Raw genomic sequence first — 12,801 nt, forward strand, 5'->3', positions numbered from 1 at the left:
GGGTAATTTCCAGTTGCAGTTGTATGGATCATGGTGCTCAGGATTGCGAGGAATATATTCTACTGTAGACAGTTGTTTCTGTTTCCGGTCTATTTTCATTCTTTCCTGTGGCAGCATACACTCCTGCTAATATTGACAGAATGTGGTGTGAGGCCTGTGCCACCTTCTGTGGTGGGAGTGATTTGTGTCACTACTTAAAGCAACATCAAATATGGCCTCCATGTCAACACGTATGTTTCTGGTTACAGCAAAGACTTAAAAGGCAAGGACCGAATGGGTGGTAGAAAGACTAGTGGTTCCAACTCTTTTATTCTCACATATCCATTCTCAATACGTTAGAAAAGAAAGTGCAGAACAAAAAACAAAAAGTTGAAGTGTATTTTACCGTTAATCATGCATTTTACATAGATGTACTAGGACTAAAACGTAGGAATTACGGAAAAAAGCTACCAGTACAATCATTTTATTCTAAAAGTCTAATTATATGGTCAGGCACATTGTTCACATCATCTTCCTGTCCTTCTCTTGCACAACCAGTGCAACCACTGAGCTTCAATAGGAGTTTTCAGGTCCTGTCAATACTTGTGACTTGTACAGCGGTCTTTTAAAGTGTCTCCATAGGACAAGTATAAGCCGAATAAGAAATGCAGCACAAGCCACGGCCAGCAGCACAGCTGAAAAGAGAAAAATGAGATGAAGATCAAGTGATGAAATAATATAGGCCATGAAACAATAACTCAATCAATCAACATTAAAAAAACACAAATGCTTCAAATTCTTAGCCTGCTACTAAGAGAACAAACCAGTCCTTCCAAGGAACTATTAGTAGTTTGTATTAATCACAAAATGATCAATCTAGGAGAAACACTAACCTTAACTTAAGCACATTTAGTGATTATCCCTTTCAGACAGAAACACCAAAAAAGTCCAAGGAAAACACAAGAAGGTGCTCACTTTCAGCCCCAGAGACAAGAGTACATATAAACTGGCTGGCAGGGATTTTGGCAATGTTAACAACATAAAGGCTCCAATCATGAACTTTCCTAGTATGACTCAAAACATTGTCACCAAACGTTGAATACGTTGTGATTTGTCCAAACAAAAATATTTTATTTTTCCCTGGTTGGTGTGGAGCTACATCACATTACTTTTAAAACGAGCTTAAAACGTTTTTATGATAACAATAAAATTGAAAAAATCTTCACTTTCCAGGTAACATAACTTTTGAGAAAGCAAACGTACAAGACATAGAGGAACTGAGAAATTAACATTAAAAGTATATCATCACTATTACAAAAGGCAAAACAGCATCCGTGAAAACTGGGTATGCACACCTGCCAAATGAGTCCCAGTTTGAATTTATCAAAGAGTATGTGTGGCGGGTGCTAAACTCTCATTAGCCTACTGGTGCTGTAGGGACTATAAGGGCATTTTGGTGTTTCTTTGAAAGATTGGGAGACTCCACTGTGTTGAATTCAATGCCAATTTATGGATAGCACCAAAATTAGTTAACCTTTCTTTGCAAACAAAAATCCATAATTATGCTTCCTGGTCATAATTTGTAAAGTATCAAAATCTTTTATTATAACAATGGTCAACTGCTGATATCTCACAATAACATATTCCATATCCCCAAGGGCAACCACCAAGTAATTTGTCAAGGATTGACTTTATCAAGGTAGGGCCTTTTGTTGTGAATAATCATTGGTTATCCGTGAAGTGGACATTGGGTAGTGCAAGAGGGAGCTTGTATAATTTATTTGAAAAGAAATGCTAAGTACTTTTGGTGTGTGGTACCCGTTACTAACAGTATGCTAAATGACATCTTTCTTAAGTAAAACTAGACTGCTTAGGAGCCTTACTCACCTGTGTGCACTTTTGATATTCTTTCTCTCTTGTGTTCTTTCCCCGTGCCCTCCGTGTGCTGCTTTCCCCATTCCTCCCCCACCCACTCCTCCGTCATCCCACCATTCTAACACCTGCAGACCTTTTATTATTGGTGCTTTTGGCATCTGCCATCTTGGATTGGTAAATACAAAATTAAAGGAAATGGTGCTCACTGCATCCTGCTGGTATAAGCATGCATTATAATGCACCCACGTGTCAGCAAAATTGGGCAACCCCCTATTGTACTTTTTAAAATTTGTATTTTGATGATGCTGCACAGTGTTCCGATGATGGGCAGCACTGCCAAAAGCAACTGACAAAGTCAATAGGTCCCAAATGCAAGACCTATTGGCTTTGCTAATACTTGTTTTGAATAGCCCTGGTCACGGGACAGTGCCAAACAAAACTGTTCCTTAAAGACCATAATAATTGACCCATTGTCCTGCGGTAATTTATTAGTTTGGGATCAATTCTTTTGGAGAATCTTTTTCTAAATCCTGTGACATATTTCCAAATTCATAGGAAAACAACATATGTACACCACCCTACATCCATGGCTGCAAAGCTAGAAGATCACCTCTTTTTTTCTGGCAAAACAGATTGTATTTTCTCCTGGATATTGAAACCCCTGTATGTTAGTGTTTCACAGACTGAATTGAGTGAGGTACTCAGCATATACATTGACCAGTAGAGATGCAAGGTCATTAAGCAAGAAAACAGCATGTGTATCAAGCTTGTTTCTGGCTCCTCCTGGTAACTGACCACGCTTGGCAGTTTGCAACGTACCCTCAATCCACAAGAGTCAGTGGGAGAGCAGAAGGGCTCAGGGTAGGCATTCCTCCTGCTCAAGTGACCAGTCAGCCACCTGTATAGGGAAATGCTCTAAGAGGAGCTGTAGTTCAAGATGGCACTCACAGACTTCTAGATTGTACCCTAAATGTTGCTGATCCAGCATCTTCACCTCATCCACCATTGGGGTTGTTCTGCCATTTACATGCTGTACCAAAACACTAGCCCATTTTGGAAACCAATGCTAGAGCCTCAAGGGTGAGTGGGCACTTATCCCAACCACACATTGGGTGCAGCACCACTTTTCGTAAGTCTGCCCCTAAGTAACACCATTAATTTTAAGAAAGTGGAAGTGTTTGTGTGAGTTTTGCAGAAAACAAACATATAGCCCTCATATTTCTGGGGCTCAAAGGAACTTTTGCTCCTCCCACAAAAAAAATGTTTTTCTTTCTCTTTATTTGTGTACAGTGAGTAAGAGGTTTGTATTGAGGTCAGATTCTCAGATTCCCTGAAGACCATTCCTCCTCCAGACACTGCATAACTTACTTCCACATGCTGGATGGAGATGTCATTACGCTTTGATGATTTGTTTGGATTTATCACTGAGAAGGAACTTTACAACTGCAGTTTCAGTTTCTACACGGCTTTCATAAATAAATAAAGACCATACACATTTCAACAATAATCAAAGATCAAAGGGTATATTGCCCCCAAATTGGTTGGCCAGCAAGGCTGAATAATGGTATCCAAATAGTAATGACATATCGACTCACCTGAAGAGCTGTAATAAAATTAAACAAATTATATTGTAGACTAATAATCAAAGCGCATTTTCTTTTCAATTGCAGAAATAATCTATATCAAGCATAGTTTCTCTAATGAACCGACCAATGCAGAAGTTTCCCTGAGTCAACTTCGGTGACCATCACCAGAAGGAAAATGTTAATTACCCATTAAGCATCTGTTCGTGACATGCTCTGCATTCTCCTGCCATCTAGTGTTGGGTTCGGAGTGTTGGAAGTGGTTTTCCTTCAAAGAAGCATTTTCCAGTCACAAGTTCAAGTGACTTCTCCTTCTCAATGATACTGCGCATGGGCATCAACTCCTTTGTTAGATTGTTTTCCCACAGACTGGTGAGAAAAGGAGTGTAGCGGAAGTATAGAGAAAGTAATGTCCATGCAAATGTATAGACATTTGTACTATATACAAACATAAATCAACTGAAATGGTCACAGGCGTCCAGGGAGGAGGGAGGGCTCATGCGAATCTACAGCACTACATGCCACGAACAGATACTTTCTGGTTAAGTAACATTTTCCGTTCAACGGCATGTGTGGCTGTAGATACACATGCTCTGTTAAGCAGTCCCTCCAGGAAAAGAGGTGGGTGGCCTGTGGGAGTGACAGTTGATTGGAAAAGTGCTTCCAGTACAGCCTGGCCTACACTGGCTTGCTGACGTGCCAATACATCTACACAATAATGTTTTGTAAATTTATGTGGTGTAGACAATGTAGCTGCTTTACAAATGTCAGCTATGGGTATGTTTCCAAGGAAAGACATTGTGGCTCCCTTCTCCCTGGTACAGTGTGCTCAGGGAGTGACAGGAAGGTGTTGTTTTGCTTTAACATAACAAGTTCAAATACATTTAACTATCCACATAGCTATGCTGCTTTTGGATATTGAATTGCCTTTATGAGGTAATGAGAAAGCTATAAAAAGCTGTATAGTCTTTCTAAACTCTTTTGTTCTATCAGCGTAGAACATTAATGCATGTTTAAAGCCTAAAGCATGAAGAACTCTTTCAACAACTGAGTCAGGCTGCGGAAAGGAAACTGGTAACTGAATGGAATGATTAATATGGAATTGAGAGACCACCTTAGGAAGGAAATTTGGATTGGTGCGAAGAACCACCTTGTCTTTATGAATCTGAAAGAATGGTTCTTCCCAGGTTAATGCCTGGAGCTCACTAACACGCCTGAGAGGTGATAGCAACTAAAAAGGTCACTTTCCATGGGCGGCACGGAAGAGGACGAGTGAAGTGGCTCGAAAGCAGGACCCATGAGCCTCGTAAGGACAATATGGAGGTTCCATGGTAGTGTGGGGGGAACTCTTGGTGTAATGACCCACTTAAGACAATCCATTAATGCTTTAATTACTGGAATCCTAAAGAGGGATTTGTGATGTCTGTTTTGTAAGTATGCAGCTATAGCTGTGAGATGTAAGCGAATGGAGTGCAAGCTACATTAGCATTTTGAAGATGAAGCAAGTAACAGACAATGTCTTGGCTAGTAGCTTTGATGGGATTAATATGTTTGGGTTGACGGTAGCAAACAAAACGTTTCCACCTTTTTAGCATAACATGTTCTGGTAGTGGGTTTACAAGCTTCTCTAAGGATGTCTATGCGCTCTGCAGGCAGACATAGATAACCAAACTCTATGACCTCAAGAGCCATATTGCAAGGTTGAGAGTTTTTAGTTCTGGGTGCCTGACCTGACCTTGGTTTTGAGAGAGAAGGTCTGGCCTGTTGGGAAGCTTCTCGTGGATGACTACTGAGAGATTCAGTAGTGTGCTGAGCCAGGGCTGGCATGCCCATGTTGGAGCTACAAGGATACTTCTGAGAGATGTTTGCCTGATCCATAAATGGAATGAGAGGGAGAGGAGGAAAAGCATAGGTAAATATCCCTAACCAGTTCACCCATGGAGCACTGCTTTTAGATTGAGGGTGTGGGTATCTTGAGATTACGTTTAGGCATTTTGGGGGTTATTACAACTTTGGAGGAGGTGTTAATCCGTCCCAAAAGTGACTGTAAAGTGACGTATATTCCTCCAGCCGTATTACGAGTTCCATAGGATATAATGGACTCATAATACGGCTGGTGGTATATCCGTCACTTTACCGTCACTTTTGGGACGGATTAACACCTCCTCCAAAGTTGTAATAACCCCCTTTGTGTTTTCTGCTGTTCTTTTTGAGGTGTTCCCAAATTGTGGAAGTAAATTTGAAGGACTTGTGGGTAGAGTTCCCATTCTTGGACTTGTTGCTGCATCCTTCTGAGCAGGTCTGCAAAGTTGTTGTTCGTTCCTGGGAGATACTCTGCCACTATTTGATTGTGATGGTGGAGAGCCCATTTCCATATTGTCCAAGAGAGTTGTGACAATTGGAGTGATCTTGTTCCCCTATCTGTGAAGATAATACATTGCTGTCATATTGTCTGTGCAGACTAGGACAACTTTCAGACAGTTGATGAAAAAATGCTTTCAGAGCTAGAAATACCACCTGAAGCTCTAGGAAGTTTATGTATAACGACTGATGATGAGAAGCCCAATGGCCCTGCACTGAGAGGTCCTGAAGGTGAGTGCTCCAGCCTGTGTGTGAGGTGTCTGTTGTGAGAGTGACCTGGGGCCCTGGGTCCAGAAAAGGCAGCACTTTTAAGAGAATGGTGGTTTTCCACCATTGCAGAGAGTGGTGAGTATGGCTGTCTAACAACACTAGATGTTCCCAGTGAGCCTGTGAATGAACCCACTGACGAGGCAGTCATTGCTGCAGAGGGTGCATGAGGAGTCTGGCATGGGGAACGATGGTAATTCAGGAGGCCAACAGTCACATTTTGGTCCTGAGCATGTATGAAGAGTTCTCTCAAAACTAGGTAAGGAGAGACTGAAAGTTGTGAACACGGGCTGGATTGAGGTCTGCAATCCCTAATCCTGTATTGAGTATATCTCCTAGATATGGCTGTATTTGTAGAAATTGAAGATGGGATTTGAGGAAGTTGAGTATGAAACCCAGGTTGTGCAGAGGCCCACTGTCATCTGAGTGTGTTGTTGGCATTTTGATAATGTGTTGGCTTTGATGAGCCAGTCATCTAGATAAGGGAATACATGTACATTTTGTCTTCTGAGGTGTGCTGCTACTACTGCTAAGCACTTTGTGAAGACTCTGGGAGCTGTGATGACTGCGGAAGGTAGAACCTTGAATTGTTAGTGACTTCCTGCAATCACAAATCTGAGGTAGTTGTGGTGTGCAGGGTCAATGGGGATATGGAAGTAGGTGTCCTTGAGATCGAGGGAGGTCATAAAGTTGCCCTTTCGTAAAAGTGGGATAATGTCTTGAAGAGTGACCATGTGAAAGTGTTCAGATAGAATATAATGGTTTAGGAGCCTTAGGTCCATAATCGGCCTGAGAGAGCCTTCTTTTTTGGGAATGAGGAAGTATAGAGGGTGTACTCCTGTTCCTTGATATTGTATTGGAACTGGCTCAATGGCTCCTTTGAGAAGAAGGGATTGTACCTCTTGTTTGAGAAGAGATAGGTGTTCCTGCGAGAGCTTGTGAAAGAGAGGGGGAATGTTTGGAGGAGTAATAATGAGCTCAAGACGGTAACCATGTTGGATAATGTATAGGACCCACTGGTCTGAAGTGATGTTGACCCATTGTGTATAGAAATTTTGAAGTCGTCCCCGACAGGTGTGGAGTGGAGGGTGGGTAGGCGTAGACAGTCACTGTTTAGCTCTTGAGGTAGAGGAGCAGGTGGTGGTGGTTTTTTTTATCTACCTCTTATGTTGTTACCTCCATAGGTGCCTCTATAGAATCCTCATGAGTAGGAGGTGGAAGGCTGTCTGGCCTGAGAAGTTGAGGCATGTGACGTTGTTGGTTTGTAACCACCTCTGTATGTGGGGAGACAAAAAGTACTTCTATGTGAGGCAGAGTGTAAAGCGCCCATGGCCTTTGCAGTATCTATCTTTCTTCAGCTTCGCAAGGGTGGAGTTCACTTGAGGGCCGAAAAGATGCTCCTTGTCGAAGGGCATATTTAATACTGTTTGTTGTAGCTCAGGTTTAAAACCTGAGAACCTAAGCCAGGTGTGTCTCCTAACTAAAATGGCAGTGTTGATACTGCGTGCAGCAGTGTCCACGGCATTTAGTGCACATTTGATGGCATTATTACTGCTTGTCTGCCCTTCAGTGATAATTTGCTGTACCCTTTTACGGGACTCATCTGGGAGATATTGGAGGAGCTCCTCCATTTCATCCCAGTGAGTTCAATCATATCTCGGAAGTAAAGCTTGCGAGTTGGTGATACGCCCGTGATTGGCTGCTTGCACATCCATTATTTTACCTGCGGCATCAATCTTTTTACTCTCCTTATCTGAGGGAGGAGAGTCCCCTTTGACTTGACTATTGGGCTGTTTACATGTGATAGTAGCCACAACAGAGTCTGGTGGTACCTGGGATCTTATATACATAGGATCTAAGGGTGTAGCATTGTATTTTTTATCAACTATAAGGGTGATAACCCTACAGCAACTGGTTCCCTAAATATGTTGTCAGCATGACAAAACATGCCAGGGAGCATGGAGAGGAACTGAATTTGCCTATGTGTGGACGTTAGGGTGTCAAAAAGAATGTCTTGTTCAATGGGGTTCCTGTGAAGGTCGACACTGTGGAAGGTAGCTGCTCTAGCAATCACCTGTTGATGGGATGTAGCATCCTCTGGCTGTGAAGGCTGTGCATGGTATAGATCTCAATCAATCAATCAATAATTTATAAAGCGCGCTATGTACCCGTTAGGGTTTCGAGGCGCTGGGGGGGAGGGGTGCTGCTATCGTTCGAAGAGCCATGTCTTGAGGAGTCTCCTGAAGGTGAGGAGGTCCTGGGTCTGGCGTAGTGAGGTAGGGAGTGCGTTCCAGGTCTTGGCGGCGAGGTAGGAGAAGGATCTGCCGCCAGAGGTCTTGCGCTGGATTCGGGGGACGATGGCGAGGGCAAGGTTGGCAGAGCGTAGTTGACGTGAGGGAACGTAGAAGTTGAGTCTGGTGTTCAGGTAGGTGGGTCCGGTGTCGTGTAGAGCCTTGTGTGCGTGGGTGAGGAGTTTAAAGGTGATCCTCTTGTCCACGGGGAGCCAGTGGATGTCCCTCAGGTGAGGGAAGATGTGACATCGGCGGGGTATGTCGAGGATCAGGCGGGCGGATGCGTTTTGGATGCATTGGAGTCGTTTGATGTCTTTTGTTGGGATGCCTGTGTAGAGTGCGTTGCCGTAGTCGAGTCTGCTACTGACGAGGGCTTCGGTTACCGTCTTTCTGGTTCCTGTTGGGATCCACTTGAAGATCCTACGGAGCATGCGGAGGGTGTTAAAACAGGAGGATGAGACTGCGTTGACCTGTTTGGACATGGTGAGGGCGGAGTCGAGGATGAAGCCGAGATTTTGTGCGTGGTTGGCTGGGGTGGGAGGAGGGCCTAGGGCCACCACGAGTCGTTCCAGGCCGAGGGGGTGCGTCCGAGGACTTCCGTCTTGTCGGAGTTAAGTTTTAGGCGGCTGTTGCTCATCCATTCGGCAATGGATTTCAGTCCCTCGTGAAGGTTGGCTTTGGCGGTGAGAGGATCTTTGGTCAGGGAGAGGACGAGCTGGGTGTCGTCGGCGTAGGAGATGATGCTGAGGTTGTGCTGGCGGGCCAGTTGTGCGAGGGGGGCCATGTAGACGTTGAATAGCATTGGGCTTAGTGAGGAGCCTTGGGGGATGCCGCAGATGAGGTTGGTGGCTTTGGAGTGGAAAGGTGAGAGTCGGACCCTCTGGGTTCTGTCGGAGAGAAAGGAGGAGATCCAGTTGAGGGCTTTGTCTTGGATGCCTGCTTTGTGTAGACGGGTTAGTAGGGTGCGGTGGCAGACTGTATCGAAGGCGGCTGATAGGTCTAAGAGGATCAGGGCTGAGGTTTCGCCGTTGTCCATTTGTAGTCTGATGTCATCTGTGGCGGCGAGGAGTGCAGTCTCTGAGCTGTGGTTTCGTCTGAACCCGGATTGGGAGGGGTCTAGGATGGAGTTGTCTTCTAGGTAGTGGGCGAGCTGTGTGTTGACGCTCTTCTTGATGACTTTCGCTGGAAAAGGGAGGAGGGAGATTGGACGGAAGTTTTTGAGATCGTTGAGGTCAGCCTTAGGTTTCTTGAGGAGAGGTTGGATTTCTGCGTGCTTCCAGCTGTCCGGGAAGGTAGCTGTGTGGAAGGAAAGGTTGATGATCTTGCGGAGTATGGGGGCGATGGCGACGTCGGCTTTGTTGAAAACGTGATGTGGGCAGGGGTCAGATGGAGATCCTTAGTGGATGGAGTTCATGGTTTTAAGGGTTTCGGCGTTGTCTACTTGGATCCAGGTGGTGATGTGGTCGGCGTGGGAGGAGTTGTTGGGGGTGGGGTCTGGCGGAGGTGAGGTGTTTAAGCTGTCGTGGATGGCTGCGATTTTCTGGTAGAAGAAGGTGGAGAGATCGTCACAGAGTTTCTGGGATGGAGGGATGTCGTTGGCGTTGGGGTTGGAGAGTTCCTTCATGATGCTGAAGAGGTCCTTGCAGTCGTGAGCGTTGTTGTTAAGGCGTTCTGTGAAGTGGGAGCGCTTGGCGAGTCGGATCAGTTGGTGGTGTTTCCGGTTGGCTTCCTTGAGGGTAGCAAGATTCTCGGGTGTACGCTCGAGGATCCATTTTTTCTTGAGTTTCTGGCAGGTGCGTTTGGAGGTGGTTAGTTCGTCTGTGAACCAGGCTGTTTTTTTCTTTTCTTGGTTGGCGGTGGGTCTCTTGAGTGGGGCTAGGATGTTGGCGCAGTTGAGGATCCATTGTTGGAGGTTGATGGCGGCGGAGTCCGGGTCGGTGGGGTCGGGTGGAGGGTTTTTGGCGAGGTTGTTGGTGAGTTGTTCTTTGGTGACTTTTCCCCAGCGGCGGTGAGGCGGAAGAGGGGTGCGGTGGTGTTCGGTGTTTTTCTTGAAGGAGAAATGGACGCAGTGATGGTCGGTCCAGTGGAGTTCGGAGGTGTGGCTGAAAGAGATGTGGTTGCTTGAAGTGAAGAGTGGGTCAAGGGTGTGGCCGGCGATGTGGGTGGGAGTGTTGACCAGTTGACGGAGTCCGAGGTTGGAGAGGTTGGTGGTCAGTGATGCAGTGTTGACGTCATTGTTGTTCTCCAGGTGGAAGTTTAGGTCTCCTAGGAGGATGTAGTCTGAAGAGGCGAGGGCGTGGGTGCTTGCGAGGTCGGAGACGGTGTCGCTGAAGAGGGCTCTTGGTCCTGGAGGACGGTATATGAGGGTTCCTCTGAGGGTAGTGTTGGGGTCCGTGTGAATCTGGAAGTGGAGGTGTTCGGCTGTTTTGAGGGCGTCGTCCGTGTGGGTATTGATCTTGAGGGTAGCTTTGTGGGCGATGGCTATTCCTCCGCCGATTCCGTTGGTGCGATCTCTTCTGGTGATCTTGTAGCCGTCAGGGATGGCGATGGCGATGTCAGGGGCCGAGGAGTCGTTCCACCAGGTTTCGGTCAGGAAGGCTACGTCTGGGGCGTTGCTGTCGAGCAGGTCCCAGAGTTCTATGGCGTGCTTTCGTGCGGAGCGTGTGTTGAGGACGATGCAGTGCAGATGGTTAGTGTTGGTTGTTGCTGGCTTCGTTGTTCTGTTGCAGGTGAAGTTGCAGGTACGGCAGGATAAAGGTCCTTTGGTGTGCTTCGGGCTGGCCTGGAAGCACTCCGTGGAGGGGCCAGGCTTGAGGGCGAGGAGTTCACTGGCTGAGTAACGAAGGCATGGGGCGCGAGGGCCAGGGGGGGTGGCGCTGGGCGTGGTCCAGGCGCGGACGCGCAGCGCCAGCCATTAAGAAGGGAGGGGGTGGGGGAGGGAGGAGCAGCTGGGAGGCGGGAGGCGGGAGGGAGCGGCGAATGGGGGCGCGAGGGGGGCGGGCCGCAGGGAGGCAGCGGCAGGGAGAGAACTGCAATGGGGAGCGCCCAAGGGGCGAAAACAACAAAAACAAGGCACAAAAAAGTCGGGCACAAATTAGAAAAACAGTCACAAAAATACACTAATGGCACAAAATACAATCGGGGCACAGCAATCAGAGGGGCACAACGGGGGCAGACGAGCAGGAGGCAAGGCGCTTGAAAACAATAGAAAAGCACTTACAGGACGGCGAAAAGTGGCACAATCAGAAGGGGCACGACGGGGGCAGAAGCGCAAGGAGGCAAGGCGCAGAAAATATAGAAAACACTTACAGGACGGCGGAAAGCGGCACACGGGTCAAGTGAAGCTTACTAGAGCCCACTAGACACCAGGGATGAGGCGCAGGAGGATGCCTGCGGGTGGAGGAGGGCCTCGAACACGCTAGCAGCAGCGTGGGCGGGGGTCAGAGGCAGGAGACAGCAGGTTGGTGCTGCGGACGTGGGGGGCGAGCTCTAGACCTAAGGCAGGTCGGAGGTCGCTCACTCGCGATGCGCAGCGCCAGCCATTAAGAAGGGAGGGAGGAGCAGCTGGGAGGCGGGAGGGAGCGGCGAATGGGGGCGTGAGGGGGGCGGGGCCGCAGGGAGGCAGCGGCAGGGAGAGAACTGCAAGGGTGAGCGCCCAAGGGGCGAAAACAACAAAAACAAGGCACAAAAAAGTCGGGCACAAATTAGAAAAACAGTCACAAAAATACACTAATGGCACAAAATACAATCAGGGCACAGCAATCAGAGGGGCACAAAGGGGGCAGACGCGCAGGAGGCAAGGCGCTTGAAAACAATAGAAAAGCACTTACAGGACGGCGAAAAGTGGCACAATCAGATCTGGATCTGGGTCTTGGTGTGTGTCACCTAAATCTCCTCCAGCGAATAAAGGGGAACCCTGTGGTGTTACGTCTGCTGCAGTAGTCTAGGTGGGTGAATGAGGAGGGGATAAAAGTGGAAGAGAGGTAGGTGGTGGAGGCGGTGGACAAGGTAGTGGAGGGGGAGGAAGAGGAAAAGGCTTGTGAATGGTGCTAGCCATTTCCTTGATCTTCTTTGGAGGTGTTGATGTGTCCAGATCCTCCTGAAAAGATAATTTTCTCTTAAACGTATTAGGGGGGATGTCATGATGCACCCTGTACCTTCTTGGATGTGGAGGCAGCGCTGACTAGCGTCCATAGTCTCCAAAATAGGTTCAACTGGAGATGAGTAGCAGAAGACTGACTAGAGTCTTTTGGTTCCGAAGAAGTTGAAACCCTTGTTTTCGGCACCGAAGTTTTTGATTGGTGCCCTTTCGTCAGTACTGAGTACTGAGAAGCTGAGGTGGTGCTTGGTCGGCTCGGAACCGAAGTGATTGATACCGAGGTTTGAGGTGAAATGGGACCGCCCATACCGAAGATGTTGAGGTCGAAGCCAGAGATGTTGACTTG

At 47.1% G+C, this 12,801-nt stretch overlaps 1 protein-coding gene across 3 annotated transcripts in view; it reads right to left on the bottom strand.

Moving 5' to 3' along the window:
- Positions 1 to 290: 290 nt before the first annotated feature.
- LOC138295746 (uncharacterized) overlaps positions 291 to 12,801 on the bottom strand; it is a 401,349-nt gene continuing 388,838 nt past the window's right edge. For all 3 annotated transcript variants that reach the window (XM_069234243.1, XM_069234245.1, XM_069234244.1), the window contains one exon: positions 291 to 674. In XM_069234243.1, the coding sequence (XP_069090344.1) occupies positions 553 to 674 (122 nt within the window). In that variant the 3' untranslated portion in view covers positions 291 to 552. The remainder of the gene's footprint in view (positions 675 to 12,801) is intronic.

This window comes from Pleurodeles waltl, chromosome 5 (genome assembly GCF_031143425.1).
Source record: "Pleurodeles waltl isolate 20211129_DDA chromosome 5, aPleWal1.hap1.20221129, whole genome shotgun sequence".
Taxonomy (NCBI): domain Eukaryota; kingdom Metazoa; phylum Chordata; class Amphibia; order Caudata; family Salamandridae; genus Pleurodeles; species Pleurodeles waltl.